Source organism: Pleuronectes platessa, chromosome 22 (assembly GCF_947347685.1).
Source record: "Pleuronectes platessa chromosome 22, fPlePla1.1, whole genome shotgun sequence".
Classification (NCBI taxonomy): Eukaryota; Metazoa; Chordata; class Actinopteri; order Pleuronectiformes; family Pleuronectidae; genus Pleuronectes; species Pleuronectes platessa.
In genome coordinates, this window is record NC_070647.1 from 7,148,247 (window position 1) to 7,165,405 (window position 17,159).

At 42.9% G+C, this 17,159-nt stretch overlaps 2 protein-coding genes across 3 annotated transcripts in view; one reads left to right on the plus strand and one right to left on the minus strand.

Moving 5' to 3' along the window:
* cdk17 (cyclin-dependent kinase 17) overlaps window positions 1-6,859 on the plus strand; it is a 35,188-nt gene extending 28,329 nt beyond the window's left edge. The window contains exons 8-18 of one of the 2 annotated variants that reach the window (XM_053414637.1): window positions 197-291; window positions 738-800; window positions 1,233-1,356; window positions 1,520-1,640; window positions 1,788-1,885; window positions 1,986-2,091; window positions 2,322-2,364; window positions 2,877-2,967; window positions 3,074-3,151; window positions 3,248-3,326; window positions 3,881-6,859. In XM_053414637.1, coding sequence (XP_053270612.1) covers window positions 197-291; window positions 738-800; window positions 1,233-1,356; window positions 1,520-1,640; window positions 1,788-1,885; window positions 1,986-2,091; window positions 2,322-2,364; window positions 2,877-2,967; window positions 3,074-3,151; window positions 3,248-3,297 — 869 coding nt within the window. In that variant the 3' untranslated portion in view covers window positions 3,298-3,326; window positions 3,881-6,859. The remainder of the gene's footprint in view (window positions 1-196; window positions 292-737; window positions 801-1,232; window positions 1,357-1,519; window positions 1,641-1,787; window positions 1,886-1,985; window positions 2,092-2,321; window positions 2,365-2,876; window positions 2,968-3,073; window positions 3,152-3,247; window positions 3,327-3,880) is intronic. The other variant, XM_053414638.1, reaches the window with a different exon arrangement.
* Window positions 6,860-6,932: 73 nt separating this feature from the next.
* Window positions 6,933-17,122, minus strand: elk3 (ETS transcription factor ELK3). The gene is made up of 5 exons (XM_053414639.1): window positions 16,614-17,122; window positions 13,115-13,350; window positions 12,236-12,955; window positions 10,448-10,570; window positions 6,933-8,999 (listed from the first exon to the last, which is right to left on the minus strand). Exons 1-5 carry the CDS (start codon window positions 17,017-17,019, stop codon window positions 8,910-8,912), a joined length of 1,575 nt encoding a protein of 524 aa, XP_053270614.1. The 5' UTR covers window positions 17,020-17,122; the 3' UTR covers window positions 6,933-8,909.
* Between the last annotated feature and the right edge of the window lie 37 nt (window positions 17,123-17,159).

Sequence of the window (17,159 nt, forward strand, 5' to 3'; positions counted from 1 at the left end):
TTCTACATTTTACGCCTTTTACCGGCAATAACTCGGCTTCCTCAGCTCCATGTTACATTCCTATGGGAATGAAGGTCTTGTCACATTGGTGGTTGCTTTTCTTATGATGATCACAGACTAGAGGCTTAAAGGTATCTATATTTATCTATTATTTTTAAGTGTGTATGTGTGTTTATCTCTGTTTCTGTCTTTGTAGTGTCATTACTGAAGGACCTCAAACACGCCAACATCGTGACGCTACACGACATCGTCCACACTGAAAAGAGCCTAACGCTCGTCTTCGAGTACCTGGTGAGGCTCTTTGTTCATGAAAACATATGGGCTGATATTATTTATTAATTAAAAGACAATTACAGCATTTTAATTGTTTTCTCACCTGTTTATACACGCATTCATCATAGTTAAAGATCACACCCACGCACTTTTGCCAACCCTCTTAGGTAACTTTATGCTTATTGATTTACAAACAGCATTGAAAACAATTAAGTCTACATTTGCCAATTCATCATAGTTGATGAGTAGTAGTCATGTTTCGCAAAATCTTATTAGAAAGATGTCAGGTTTCCATCATTATTTATTCATTCTCTAAAACATAAAAGAAATGAGTTAGAAAAGATGAGGAGAATTGTATTTGGAAAAAAAAAAGAAAAGAATTGTGAAACTTTAAAAGAAGAAGTTTTTGAGGTCTGGGTGTTTTCGTATCTTCTGTCTGTCTAATAGCTCTTTATTTTCTGTAGGATAAGGATCTGAAACAGTACATGGATGACTGTGGAAACATAATGAGCATGCACAATGTGAAGGTGAGGACACTTTCTAATTTTTTCAATTCCCTCCCTTGTGGAAACATTCAATTCTGCTTTCCCCTTTCTTGTTCTACATTTGTTCAATACGTTGATCAAATGAGACTTCATAGTGTTTTAGCAGGACAAAGGTTTCAACATAAAGTTGAACTAGTCAATGGCCTTTTTGTTTAAATAATCTGAGCTACTTAGGGCACTTTCACGTAAGTCCACTCCCTATTTTGCAAAGTGAAAACTAAACCTACCAGATCAATGCTGCTGATGTGTGGTGTAAAATTCAAAAGTCTTTTTCACATATCTGGTTGCATTTCCATCCCATATGAAGAACTGAGACATTTTACCCCTATGATAAAGGAATGTGTATGGGAGATATAGGGTTTGCACATGATAATGCTTATTTAAGCTTCAGATATTTCCCTCATGTCTTTCCAGATCTTCCTGTTCCAAATATTGCGAGGGCTGTCATACTGTCACAAGAGGAAAGTTCTCCACAGGGACCTGAAGCCTCAGAATCTCCTCATCAATGAGAAAGGAGAACTCAAACTGGCTGATTTTGGTGCGTGGAGGATCACAAGCATTTATACAGCATGTTGCACTAATTGTATGAAAATGCATTTGGTTCTTTTTGCACCATATCTGTTTCATTTCCTCTCTGTGCTATGCTACTTTCCTGTGTGAGAAATCCTAATGTGTGCTCATGTCTGTGGTGGGTTTGTCAGGTCTGGCGAGGGCCAAGTCCGTCCCAACTAAAACCTACTCCAACGAGGTGGTGACTCTTTGGTATCGGCCTCCTGATGTTCTGCTGGGATCCTCTGAGTACTCCACACAGATCGACATGTGGTACGAGTCTCACAACCACCCTGCTACTCCATTTGATAGATAGATATTTGACATTTTTACATTGGCAATGCATTGAATAATTTTGAGGTGTTCAAAAGTTATTTAGTAGATAATATTAATAAATATTCTGACTGCATGTCTGTGCAGGGGCGTTGGTTGTATATTTTATGAGATGGCTGCAGGTCGGCCGCTGTTCCCCGGCTCCACCGTGGAGGACGAGCTCCACCTCATCTTCAGGTTACTGGGTGAGCAACTTCTGCCAGATCACATCACCATGGCAACACAAATGTTCCACCACACGTTATTCACAAACTGTTTGTTGGTTTGCTGTGACTGTGACTTCAGGAGCGCCCACTGAGGAGAAATGGCCGGGAATCTCCTCCATCGAAGAGTTCAAATCCTACAAATTCCCCAAATACAAACCACAGCCGTTAATCAACCACGCTCCCAGGTACTGTGTGTGTGTGTGTGTGTGTGTTCTTATGAGTACATTTGTGGTTGTTTTTTGTGCACCCGTACCTCTATTTTTTTTCGTGTGTGTCAATGTGCCACTGGCAGGAAATCCTGTAGAACATTTCAGCGACGGCTGGCCACTTCCTTCCTCCCATGAGCCCCCACATTCCCATCAGCCTCTGCTACACGCAGACAATAAACTGTTGCTCTTCCTTTTGTCTCCTCTAGGCTGGACAGCGAAGGCATCGAGCTGCTGCTGTCTTTCCTCAGAGTGAGTGCTTACTTTCTTTATATCACCCAGAATGCACATCACTCTGAACAGATTTATCAAGCAATTACCCTCATCTATATACAATACTTATGGAAACAGCACAATTTCCCTTTATAAATTGTATTACTATTGGTAGTGGTTGTATTATTGTTTAGAATTTTAAGTGGTTTCATTGACACATAAAAATCATCATGAGATTATATTTGTTATTTCTTTTATCTCAAAGTTACAGCTTGTTATTAGGCAAATTTTGATAAAATGACAAAGTATAGTAAAATTTTGACTTGAATAATGAGGTTTCCTACAATATATTAGTTTATCAGACGCGAATTTGGCGGATGAAAAAAGTAATAGTTCATAAGCATTTATAAGTATTGCCTTCAGTACTAATTGTAGACAGCAGGGGGCGCATTACTATCAGTGGTGTCTGAGCAGTTCAACCACTGGAGACACAACAAGCCACCACAACATTATTTAGATTAGATTGATGTTTCCTATTCCTCTCCTCACAGTACGAATCCAAGAAGAGGATTTCAGCGGAGGAGGCGATGAAGCATTCCCACTTCAGGCAGCTCGGGATGAGAATCCACACGCTCTCTGAGAGTAAGATTATAAAGCTGCTGTCTTTTCTGGCTCTTTCTCTCTTTGTGTTTTTTTTTCCTACATTCAGACAATTTGCTGTAGATTGAAACTTTCCTCTGTGTTGCAGGTGTATCAATATTCACATTAAAAGAAATTCAGCTGCAGAAAGACCCCGGCTACAGGAACTCCTCGTATACAGAGTCAGGTGGGAACTCATCCAGATGCCTCAGCATGTCAATTAATGATATCATTAGATAAAGATACTTCCCCATTCCGATACATGGATTTTGTGTATCTGCAGCTACCGAGTACCGATCCAATACAAGTACTTTTGAAAAAACTGTACTTTAGCAGCTGTATGCTACTAACGCTGGATAGAGGTGATGCTTGCCATCATTGTGTGGCACTAATGTTGTAATGTTGCAACACTCGAAACTGAAGTCACGAACACGTCATCATTTTACTTGTCAGATTTTTTTGTGTGAAATGTTGCCAAATTTCTGTCCTTGTTGCTAGCTCTGGCTAATGCTACACTGCTGTCTTTTGTGGAGACCCAGTCGCCGCTTAAATCTGATGCTTTTAAGGTGTCACGGCACAGCTGCCCTTTTCCTTTTCGGCTTGTCCAGGCACCTGTACCGTGACTCCTCAAATAGACATATATCAAGTTCACAGCGACAACTGGCTTGTCGAGTATTAACTCGGCTCATTTCAGTCAACATCTGTTTTCGCTTACCTCCATTGTGGTTGTGTTTCCGTGGTGTGGCTTTTGCATTTGTGTTGTGGCTTTTGAGGTTGTGTTATGGCTTTTAACTTTTATATTTTCTGTTTGTGCGCTTGTGTGACGCTTCAACCCCCCCAAAAAGTTACTTTATATAATAGCGTCATTGGTGTAACGCAGATGCATTATGGGTATTGCATTCTTCTTTTCTTCCAGGAAACGGAAAGATCAACAGGAGGCAGAGCATGCTCTTCTAATGTCCAGTGACGGTCGGCTGCCCACCCTCATCATCACTCCTCATCAATCTCTCGCATGAGCCCACCTCCTTTCAGAGTGACCCCCCTCCAACTTCCTACACACACACTCACACACACACCTCTCTGAGCAATTGACTCTGGGTTGAATCTGTTTGGAAACTGTGTTTATTTATTGGGGGGAAAGGGGTGAGGTTGAATTTATTTGCTGCTAAACTACTACTGTTTGTATTTAACACACTGTGTGTGTGCGCATGTGTGTGTGTGTGTATACATGATGTGAAATCGAGACGCCGTGCACAGTTCAGCAGTCAGGAAGGTTACTTTGTCTTCTGACTGCGTTTCTCTGGCTTCGTTCGAGTTAGAATTCCACGGATGTTGATGTCGACGCTGTGATCCCAAGTTGTTGTTCTTGTTGTCGTGCTCGGAGACCGAACGCTTCAGTTTTCTCCAGTTTTTTCCTTTTATAAATATGTATATCTATATAAATATATATTTGGAGTTTATGTTTCGTTTTCCTTCGAGCTTCCTTGACCGAACTCCACAGCATTTCCAGGTTTAGAAAGACTGGGACAGCTAAATTGTTGGGGGGAAAAAACGATTCCTCTGGATTCCTTATCATCAGTCGTCCGTAACATTTCAGACGGACTTTGAGAGGTCCCGCTGGTCTGAAGGGGTTTCCCTGAGGGTCTGTGATCGGACTGTGTTAACTGAGGGTTAAGAAGCACACAGAGTCCGGTAAAGCTGGGAGAACCTTGAACCAACTTGTGGTTCTTTCCATCCAATCTGGCTCAGCAACAGGACCGAACCTGAGGAACAGGGGAAGGCAACCGGTTGGGAAGATGAGCAGAAAGCACAGATGAAAGAGGAGGAATACTGGAGCCGAAGAGGAAACCACGTGATATCCCACAGGAAGCCGGAAAGCCTTCCGTGAGCTCCCTCACCAAACTGCCAGGACTTCTGTGCTTTTTGTTTTTTGAAATGCAAGCTACACCTTCTCGCTCTGTGTCATTCGCAGATCTCACTGCAGTAACTCTTTGTTTTTAACTTGCACTTCAGTGTGGTTTTATGGAATCAGGGACCTGGGCCACGACACGGCCGAGTTTACCCAACAGTATTAAGATGTGTACTCTGTATCTGTGAACTTTGACCTCTCCTTGTGAAACAACGGTGTCATTGTGGCATGTTTTGGGAGGGGGCGGGGCTGGCGGGGTGGGACAGCGGGGACCAGTAGAGTGTGTTTCAAAGCAAAATGGTTATTTCCACTTGGCGTCGGACCACTGCTCTCTTCACCTTTCGTACACAAGACGACAAAAGATTTCAAATTGAAATGTTCGATTTAACTGTTCGCTGTGTTGTTTGCAACTGACAGTGATGCTACAGATGCAGCACGTTGAGAATCTCACTTTTGACAGCTATTTCTACTGGAGCTAAAGAAAAGGAGCCCCCCCCTACCAGCACTTGAACCCTGTGACATTGATGTGCTTTGCATTCCTGGTTGAATTTAGTTGCGTGCCTCATTTATTTTATAACAGGGGATCAACATAGGTGTAGTCGAGATACAGTATGTCCAGCAGCTGGGTTGTGGTTTTTACCGTTATTAAGAAAAAGTTCAACATTTTGACAAACCTTATTGATATTGTTCTCATGTCTGTACGGTAAACTAGCCTAGCGCCTCCAAAGCTCACAAATGAACATGTTACATCTTGTTTGTCTCATCCCAACAAGTGTCACTCGCAGTGAGTAGAAATAGTTGGACTGACCCTATGAAAAAAACACGCAACTAGGCATTTTTACACTTCTGTATTTGAACAAAGTAAAAGAAACAAGATATAATCTAGTAATACTTTATCAGGTGAGCTGTTTCTCCTTTTCCAGTTTCAGTGCTAAGCTGAACTCAGATAACTGTCTTTTATATGTAATACACAGACATGAGACTTTCAGTTAACGTTTGCTAAACATTTTGTTTTAGTCTCTTGAATTTCCAGAGCTGCAAAACACAAAGAGAAATCAGTTGTGGAAAAGTGAGTGAAGTGAAAGAGCTTCTGCACTAACTGACCCCAGGGATGCATCGAACATCACAAGTTAAACATGAACGAGTGTGTGAATATCCGGGATGGGGGGGTGGTTCTGTTCTGTAACTGCAGCTTGTGGTCTGTCGAGATTTCAATGAGCAACCCACCCTAGAGTTCTCTAATTGGTAGAACAGATTAGAAGCGTGCAGGAAGCTCCACTAATGCTCGATCAATAACAGACGTCATTAATGTAATAGACATTAACGGAAACACAGTTTGCCGCTGACGGTGTAATAACCCTGTAAACACACTGTATTAACTGTCATTCCTGTAGTTTGTCCTTTCAGTGATTTTATGAATTAATCAATTAAAGTTCAGCACAAACGGTTACAGCCGATAGAGATGAAGATACCGTACATGGTTTATATTTATAATAATGTAGCAGTTATTGTGTTCATACTCAAACATCCTGTATTGCATTGACTCACAGAGCTACGGGTTTCCCCTAAGCATTGACAAGTATCTGCATTTTTGGATGCTTCACTTAAAGACCTGTTAACAAACCTAAGGATGAAAGTTTATTCCAATATTAGCTGCAAACTGTGTTTCTGTTAATGGAGCATTTTGTATATGAACAGCAGTAACATGCATGAAAGGAGATTTCTACGATGGCAAAATTATTTATCATTGTAAAACTGTACTTTTTTCAAACGTATGAATGACCTGACTTCATGTGAACATGTCTGAATGCGTGTATGTGTGTGTATGTACTGTATGTGTGCCTGATGCATGGAAGGCCTGCTGTGTTGTGAATACGATCTCTCGGAAACACTGAGCTGCCGGTGAACAGTTGGTGTGTGACTTTTTACTGGAACTATTTATTTCTCATTAACCATCGAAAAAGTAAATTTAATCTGTTTCATAAACAGTCTGTGCAGCCGTCATTTCTCTGAGTGGTGAATATGAGAGTGTGTTACCAACTAAAGCTGAGGGAGCATCTCTGAAAAGTCCATTTTATTTTCAAAAAAACATTTCTCCCAAGCAAACAAATCATGAGAATACACTTCCATTCATCTCTTTATAAAAAATAACCAGGACCCATTTTACAAAAAAAGACACTTCTGTGCAATTTTGACCTGGAATGTCTGTTACCACCTTGTTTTAAAGCCTAATACATTTACATACATCTTACCATATCAAAAGGCACAGCTGGTACAAACAAAACAGTGCATTAAAAACAAAAGCATGAAACTGCAGCTGAAGTTAAGTTCACAGCGTCGAGTCAACTTGTCAAAGCAATGCAAAAAGACCGCTCCGGCCAGCAGCTGCTCTGCTAGGAGTCGGTGAGGGTGTCCTCTCATGTGTCCAAGTGTCTAATTTGTTACTATTAAATAACTAGCAATAGATGTGGTCTATTGAAACTAAGCAGAGGGGTAAAAAACTTGACTTGCTATCAGTCATAGCGAGGTCTCTTTACAGGCCTATGAAGCCTGTAGCGTCGAATCATCCAGTTACGGTCCCAGTTCTGGATTTTATATTTGGAGACTTGAAGCAGGTGAGAACAGCCCAACATGTGCTTACCTGCACATCTAACTCTCACTAGTTAATGTGTTATTGCCTGTTTGTTTAATCCCTACAAAGACCAAAGTGTAAAGTTGACATGTTGTGGTTTTGGCGTGGTTAGGAGCTGAACTACTTCTTGGCATCACCTTGAATTTGACAAAATAACATTCAGTCCTCAGTAAAACTCTGTTTTCCTTACACAGGTTTTCTGATGGATATTTGGTCATCAAGTCTTAGATTTATATTTTAACGCATTTCCTGTAGAGCCCTCAGTGACCAGGAACCAACATCTCAACATTTAAAGGTTGCATTAAAATGTTCCTTTTTGATAAAGCCTCTAGTTAGTCCTGGATTAGGTGAGTCTTGAACCATCCCTTAGTTATGCTGCTATAAGGCTAGACTGCTGGGGGGAACTCCCATCATGCACTGCGCACTTCTTAAAAAACTATTATTATAATAATAAGGTCTAGTCAAGATTATCTGGTGCTGCTATCAAGTACAACATCATTACATCTATGAATATAACTCTAATCATTTAATTATATTAGCCAGTCAGACAGAACTCAAATATGAGGGTTACACAACTGTTCCTGGTCTCTCTCTCTTATCTCCCCCTCTCCTCCTCTCTCACCCGTCCACATTAAATCTGGTTTTAGAAGTTTCTTCTAGGTATCGAGGGAGTTTTCTTTTCTCTCCAAAGTTTTCAGTATTTGCTTGTTATGGGAACTGTTGTGTTTCTATATAATATTATCAGGCCTCGACCTTACTAAGTAAAGTGCCCTGAGATAATATCTGTTGTGATTTGGCGCTAGACACATAAAACTTAATCGACCTGAACTTTCTCGTGAACGTCTATTCATGTAAAGAAGCTGCACTCGGGTCTCATAGGTTAATGACATTCTGTAGGAAACTTATAAAGTCTGTCTCTGTGAGGTGTGATAGTTTCTGATGAGGATTTCCCGAGATCTCCATTGTTTGAGTCAGGGCAGAATAAAAAATTCATAAAATTGCAGCAGACTGCATAACAGTCCGTGACTCTTAAACCTAAACCAAGTGGAGCGAGATGAGAGAACATGAGATGAGACCTCCAGTTAATTCTTCTTTTTGCATTAAAATTATTTCAGAGGATTTTACATCCTTAAAAGAAGAAAACATTAAAACATCAATGAAATGAACATGAGCAGTTTAACTGTGGTAGACACACAAAGAAAGGTCGAATGCAAAATACTGAAGCTCCCGTGTCTTTACGTGATAACCGTAAAGAAACTGGTTTCAAATCAAAGTGTAATCAGACTCAGGGGAAGCCTGTCTCCAGTAATGATGTTCCTCAGCAGAGACTAAAGCTGACTTGCTTAGTCCTGATCTGGACCCGCTCAGTCTGGTTCGGCCCAGCTCTCTTTAATGGGGTTGACATCAGGACTTGTGGGAGCCGGGGGACAACAGCAGGGGAGAGTCCATGCTGGGGAAAGGCATCGGGATGTGTCCGTTTAACAGAGAGGGAAACTGTCGGGAGACATGTTACAGTTAAAAGTTGAAATGACTACAAATAAAAAACTTGTGAGGTCAAACAACATATAGGCTCTTCACAAAAATCTGCTTTAAAAAAAATTATTGACTAACATAGAGTGAAGAAACAAATCACAAAATCATATTTCAGTCTGTATTTATTTCAATCTTTACCTAGTAACATTTATATCTCAATATAATTAAATTAAAGGTGATTGAAATTGTAGGGGTCTATTAAGACAAAGTATTTACATTTTTTAATCTATGACAAAATATTGATGCAGAGTAGTGACACTAGCCCATTACACTAATAAGCAGAAGTGCAATAATGTTACTGATTTCACTTCTATCCTTCAGAGCTTAAATATGGCCGTTACACAACTGCTTCTCTCTAACACTTCATTTGTTAGTGGGGGTAATGCGATGTCCTCCCAAAATGTGTAATGTTGCTTTGAGTTTGCGGACATGGGTGGGAGGGGCTCCTGACCAAAAAGCCCTCACCCTCTCCCCACCGAGCCAACAGGAAGTTGCCCCCTCTTCTCGTCCCCACCAGAACGGAAACATCTGTGGCTTATTTTGAAACCCTGGCACACGGTGAATCACACACACACACACACTTACACACACACTCACTCCGCGAAAACAACAGTATAATGTAAGTCTGTAGTGTGAGGTGACTAGACAGACCCTGTAGTAATGAGAAAGGGTGTTTTTTTGAGCATGCAGAGACTTTTTTTATCAGTCAGACAGAGAAAATCAGGCTGATGAAGGTGTGTGCGTTTTATTTAAATTAATAGGACCTGACGTCAGAACCGACCCCATAAAAGCACAATTAACATCACTCCAAAGGATGTCTGCAGAAGTGGGTCTTGAGTTTCTCCAGACTTTTCCTTTCAGACAACAACGCAGCAGGAGATTCTCTGCTCAGGCGCTTTCGCAACATCACAGAAATCTCCGGGGGTTAAAGTAAGGGGACGGGTAGCAGGCCTGTAGACAGCACATCAACATCTGCATCGGCATCGGCCCTTATCACCGAAAACTCAATATTTTCAGTAAGCTCACAACAGCTGCTTTAAACTACAGTGATAGCAAGTTCGACTGTGGAAACAAGTGTTTCATATTGTAGATGAAGTAGAAAATAAATTTCATACGTAACTATATCTTTAAATTAGGACACGGGCTAAACTCTCTATGGCTTTTTGATCTCGTTTTTGCATGTCCAGCTTCAACCACCTAGTCTGACGACATATGTCACAAACTAGTCTGTTTTAAGTGCAACCAGCTGGTTCTGTCTTCATCTGGTTGGAACTAGTCAGACGTTCTGATGTAGTTTAGGGTACAGGCTGAGGCAAAGGTCAATCAGGATATGACAAACTGGATAAAGAATAAGATGAGACATTAAAAGCATGAAAAAAGGAAGCAAGAAACAAATGTCTGAGTCTTACCTGGAAGAGGGAGGCGTGGCTCTGGAGCTGTGCAGGGCTGAGGGGTCCCACCGGGCTCAGACTGGACCAGAAATGGATATTGGAGAGCAGAGGACTGGGTGTGAGCAGCAGACCAGACGGAGTCTGCACAGACAAAACCCCACATTAAATATCAGAGGATAAATTCACCAAGATTCACAAACTGTTTATTCTGGCAATAATTCCAGAGAGCTGTACTTCTGTGGTGAAGTTTTCATGTCAGTCTCACCCGGAGCTCCGAGCCACGTCTGCCCTCTGGTGAACTCACGTCCACCAGACAGACTGACGGACTTGGCAGACTGACTCCATGTAGGTCAGGAAGCTCCATTCATACAGAATTCACGTCATCTATTTTCTCCTGTCTCGTCTTTCTTCATGTTTAACTAAGAGCAGTTGGGTTTTCTCTCTGGTTCTGCAGGATAACTTACGTCTCTGTTCCACAACAACAACAACCACCAGCAATTAAACTGGAAATGTCAATATTTTGCACATCAATGTGATATTTGAACATCACTTGAATCCCTGCCTGTATAGCATTTAGCAATTATATTATATTACTCCATATATATGCCTCTTATTGTGAATCCCTCCTATTATATTAATATTTATCCTAGTATACAGTAATTATACTATATATACTATGCTACAGTGCATTTATATGCATTTATATACAGCACATACCATTTTTATATTCATATTCATATTGTATACCAAATCTTCCTATATACCAAAAGTCTATATATCCATATGTATACGTCCAATTCAATATCTCATACAAAATGAACAAATACATTATACAATCGTCCAATGCCAACTACATTTCTCTACAAACAATATTTCAGTCTGTAGTGAAAGGTGTACATTATGTACGTATTCTGTGTAGTTTTTATTTTAGTGCTTTATTCTGTTGTTCCTGTCAGCTGTTAAATACTAGCCGGCTAATAAAGACATAAAAAGTAGGAAAGTTGTCTTTTAAGGCAGAAACAACGCAACCTGTGAAAATAATATCAGCTCTGCCCTGCAGCTATTCAGTCGGACTTGGCCACTAATCAGTAAGCACAGTTATTTCCCTGCTCATTTATAAACTTTCCTTAACTTCATTTCCACTAAGCTACTTGTTAAGGAGCAGCTTACGATGTGCTTTCCTCAGTGTTTGAACGGCTTCCGCTGATTCACTTGGCAAATCGAGTCGACTAAGAAGATATCGACTTGAACGGCAGCCACTACAAACTGGTCTGAGGTTCTTTAATCATTTAATTTGGGATGTAGGCCACAGTCAAGAGGGAGGAAGCGTCTTGACAAGGTTCCTGGATTCTGAAAAGCAGGTCGCGAGGACAGACAGCGGCTGTTCACATGACCACACTACAACATGTAATGACTAACGAGTGTAGTTGAGCCATCAGCCATATTTTCCATCAGCGATGTACACATAGCAGTGTATGATTACTGGGTCTGGATGAAAGCGTCAGCTGAATGCCTGAGTGTAGTCAGACTGTCCTGGTTTGGTCAGCGTGCTGTTGCCAGTGAATCTGGAGCTTCAGGAACATGTGGCTTCACTTATGAACCTCCTCCCTCCCTCCCTCTCTCCCTTCCTCCCTGGCCTCCTCCTTTCTTTCCGCTCACCTCTGTCTATCTCCTCCCTGTCTGACTTTCTTCACCCGAAATTTCCCCTCCGCCTCCTCTCCTCCCTCGCCCACAAACCACTGCCTTCACAGTGAGCAGTGTGTGAGTGCAGTGGTGTTAACACCCATGTGATGTGTCACACTGTACCTGTGCGGTGAGGAAAGCCGGGGTCAGGGACCCGGAAGGCAGAGCCGGGCTGTTGAGGGCGATGGAGACAAGGTCACTTCCTGTCAGCAGGAGGGAGGAGGCGGAGATTTCTAAGCCTTTGGGTTTCCTGCTCTTCGAAGGCCCACCATTGGCCAAGCCCCTCCTCTCTGGCGTGGTGGTGCTCTGTGACCTCTCCCTTTCCCTCTGACCTGACGACAGGTTTAAAGGTTGAGCGATCTGCTCCGACTCATCAGTATCTGTGCTCTGGCTCCGCCCCCTCCAGTACGCGTGGTTGGGGCTTTGTTGGGGAGAGGTGGAGCAGGCGGGCGAGCGGGCCTGCCCGGGAGACGGCCTGGAGGAGTGTGAGGTGTCACTCGAGGATGGGGGTGGGGTGGAGGGGAGGGAGGAGTGACCACGGTTATTCACGAACCGGATGACCGAAGAGCTGTCGTCGTGGCGACCGGATCGGGGCTCCATCTTGATCGGCCGGTGCTGTTCCAGGGAGTGCTGCAGGGAGCTGACCGTGAAGGAGGAGTACAGGCCCGAGTGGAGGTATTCGTTTCTGCCGCTCCCGTCCTCGTCTTCAGCGTCCGGCTCTGACGTGGCACTTTCCTCGCTGCAACGACCAGACTCCACCATGGCAGGGTCCATCTTCAGAATCTCAGGGAACGACACAAATTTGTAGACAAACTTCTGGCCGATCACTTTCTTGATGATGTTCTGCAGAGGACATGGGGTCAGCGAATTAAGAGTTTTCCTACTTCAAAGAAATGTATTAGCACATTCTGGTGTGTTAACGTCCTTTTCTCATAAGACTTGGAATTTCATCAAATCTGTTTTGAACGTCTGAAGCCGTCGATAGGCGCACGTGTTGCATACCTTGTCGTAGTAGTAGCGCAGGGCTCTGCTCAGCTTGTCATAGTTCATGTTGGTCTTGTTCTTGCGCAGCCCCCACAGCTTGGCCACATCTTCTGACTTGAGCAGCTTGAACTCGCCGTCGTTGGACGTCCAGCGGATGAGGTGTTTGTGGCTCTGGTCGAGCAGAAGCTGCAGCAGGAACTGCCAGAGGGTGATGGAGCTCTCCATGACGGGATGACGACAGAGACACAAGCAATCTGCAGAGGTCAAAGAAGATTAAGACTTAATGAAATTACATCGACCAACATATATTGCAATGTACTGTCAAGACGTATAATGGCCACTTCCTGTCTGTTAGATTGGGAGGGAAATCTACGGGATGTCGAATCAGGAGAGGGGCCTGTGGTTCTTCATTTGGAAGATTTCAAAACATGTTGACCAGGACAATACAAGCTGTAAACTCAACATCGACATATTTATCAGATATGGCGGAAATGTCAGCTTGTTTTGCTGCGGTCAAAAAACAAGCTTCTGTGAATCCAAAACAATAAGCTGAAAGATGCTAAACCCATAGAGTCGACAGAAACTGCACACTTGAGTGGCCTTGGTACTATGAGTGGCCTTTTTCACATTACTCAGTAGTTATTTGCTCCATTGATGTTATAAACATATTTTACATCTACATCTTTAATATTAATTATTAACGGTGAAATTCAGTTTTATACATGAAGCCAGTCTATAGTAAAACATTCTACATTAAAAGTATACATGCATTTACGTAGAAAAGGTGTTACGATGTGGAAATGTCATCATTATACCGGACATTGTGTAGCGTTTAAAGGATATAGAAATAATTTCAGACTGATTGAGACGGAGACGTCACAGAGAATATGAAAAGAGGGTTTGCTTCCTCTGAAGCGAACCCAGATAAAAACCACAAGCATAACATCGCTGACCGTACCCAGCGACACCACCCCCCCAACTCAGACTGGGAATTTCCTGTCCCAAAAACCCCCGAACCCACAAACACACAACAACACAAACATGTCAACAGTTTAAAGGCTCCACGGGACAAACCATGTTTACTGTGTGTGTCCCTGACTACGATTCTTGAACAAAATCACACAACATATATAACCTATGTATAACTGAACAAAACAGGACAAATGCTAACACTGATGCTTCTTCTCCTGTTAATCTAAGACAGAGATTGCTTTTTATACAGTAGGGGGGCGAATTAAACCTCGGATTAGTGAATGGAGAAGTTAAATAAATCCAGATGCCTTGACACATGACATAAGAGGCCACTGAGTCACTGTCAGCGTTTTATTTCCTTTTATTCATCACATATGAATCTGTTATGACTGAAAGGACATAATGCTTAGGTTCACATCTTTACTTACAGACTTTAAATGAAGGAGTTGTGTACGATTCTACATTAGCAACTAACCCTTCCTTTACCATGGAGACTTATCATCCTTTAAAATAGACGTCAGCATCAGGCCGTTAGCAAGATCAAATTACATTTTGTCATAGATTATTCATACACCTTACTTTTCACCAAGACAACAATTTGAAAAGCATTTCTACCAACGGCTGCTGCTACAGAGTAGTGTCAATGAGGAGATATCACTATAACTATCTATTAACGTGATGGGATTATCGTTTACATTTTACACATTCATGTATGTTTTGCTTCTACTTCACACAAGATCTGAACACCCATTGTAGGCTGCTGGGGGGAAGATGCGTCATTGGTGTGTCCATGCGTGTGCGTGTGTGTGTGTGTGTGTGTGTGTGTGTGTGTGTGTATGTATTACAGAGCGAAAGGATGAGAAGATGGGCAGACATTGGATGGTTTTCAAATGTTTCCATGGTGATAGAGCAGGATGTGGTCAGTGACCTGCTAAGACAAGCATGGGTCTAACCATCATGTTTACCTGGAAGCCACACTGTGCACGCCTGTCTGTCTGTCTGTCTGTCTGCTGCTCTGTCTCCCTTTCTCAGATTAATTCATAATTAGCAGGAAATATAATACCACACACCACCTAAAGAAAACCATGACAGTTGCATCCAGAATCCCCATGGCAATCACATCTGCTTCCACAATGGAGAAACATTGGAGCTGAAGACCTCACCTCCAGAAGTAGAGGCTGCTCCACCTGCCTTCACAGTAAGACTATCTGAATACTGAAACAATATAAAGACACAGTACGCACTGGTCTTTGTTTCATTGTCTTTCTAACAGGAAACCAACCAGCAGAGAGGGGAGAGACCATGTGTAGCAAACAATGATCCACCACCACAAACACACGTACAAGCCGCCATATCCCTTGCTTCCTTTTTCCTGCAGGGTGTGTGTGTTAAGTGATGGAAGAACAGCGGTGCCTTCTGTCTAAACCAGGACTTCCTGTCATTCAGCTGCAGGGGTGTCTTTCCTGGAGAAAGGGCCTTCCCTCTCGGGGAGGCAGGACTTCCGGTCACCGGGAGTCACCAGGAACACACACACACACAAACATGCACACACTTATTTGTGTTAATATCTATTATTGTCAACACTTAGCGGATGCAGAAGTTGTGCACCGCCTCAAAACTACACACACAAACACACACACACACACACACACACACACACACACACACACACACACACACACACACAGATTCATGACAATACATGTTGACGCACATTTGTCCAGATTTGTGCTCAGCCTCTGACGTTCTCACAACTCTTCTCTAACTGAAAATGAATTTTCTGAAAAGTGTCATGCTTCCCCAGTCTAACAGTTTGACAGTCTATGAACTCTCTGCCTCTCTCCACATAGACTCCCCCCTACACAGTATAGCCCCCCCCCCCCCCCCCCCCCCCCCCACACACACACACCAACTCTCTAAATGTAAATCTATCAGATATCATCAGCCTTGTGTATCGTGGACCGTTTTCAATCCAACATAAACAAACCAAACAACACATGACTCGACTCTTCATCCATATTCTATGTGCTACTTATTTCTAATTTTTGGACCTGTGTGTGTGTGTGTGTTGGGGGGAGTTCTTTCTGGAACTCAAATGGTTCTTTGTTTTGCACCAGTGACTCATTTTCAAGATGTTGTCTGCTGCCAGCTTCAATCCGGAAGCGCATGGCAATTAGTCTGCGAGGTCCAGACAAACCAGAAAGTCTACTACTGGATTTTAAAGGAGCCACGGCAGATTTTTCCACTGCAGCCTATACAATAACCGCTTTTCGGTTATTTTTCAAATGTGACAGAAATTGGAGAAACTTTACGCATAAGCTTGTGCCAAATGGAGGCTTCTGGAGCGTGACTTAAACACATTTTACGCACAACTTTTACGCGCAGTTTTAACACGTAATTTAATGTTGTTTCCGTGTTACCTGTGGGCATCCGAATATACAGTGCGGAATACGGAAACAGCTAAAACAAGTCTGCCTCTTCCTCTCCATTACGCACAAGCGCGCAGATACATAACTCAACAAAGTTGTAGAGATCATGCACCTACCCGGCGGTGGACGGCGGCTGTTCCTCTGTCCGTCTGCCCGTGAGAGACGTGTGTGCGTGTGTGTGTGTGTGTGTGCTTTTGTCTTAAAGCGGGGAGTGTGTGCTGTGTTGTGGCTCCATGCCGCTGCCGCTGCTGATGTCTGAAAGCGGATCCGGAGCTTTTCTCTCTCCCTCCTCAGAGCAGGAAGTCGGGACGCGCAGACGGAGAACCGGCGCACTTCCTCTGGCGCAGTATTCCCGTCTGTACACACACGTACGCACGCATACACACACACACACTCACAGAGAGAGAAAGAGAGAATCTCAATTTCCGATAAACACACCCCTTCCGTTAAATCCCTCTCTCGCGCACGGACTGAAGCCACGCGCAACACAGACTCTTTCAGACCTGCACACACACTTAACATCACGCACAGAAACAGCTTAAAACAGTTTACATGCAAAGAATCTCGCTGCAAAGACAATTGACAACTGACGTCACCCTCTTCCTGTCCAACGGGAGGGGTTCCTGTTCCTGCACACACACACGCACACGCACACGCACACA

Excerpts from the sequence above, each read along its gene's own strand:
- elk3 (XM_053414639.1), bottom strand. The coding sequence starts at position 17,019 with ATGTTAAGTGTGTGTGCAGGTCTGAAAGAGTCTGTGTTGCGCGTGGCT. Across the intron at positions 12,956-13,114 it reads TGCGCTACTACTACGACAAG|AACATCATCAAGAAAGTGAT; the intron begins GTATGCAACACG and ends TGTCCTCTGCAG. Across the intron at positions 9,000-10,447 it reads GCCACGCCTCCCTCTTCCAG|TTTCCCTCTCTGTTAAACGG; the intron begins GTAAGACTCAGA and ends GTCTCCCGACAG.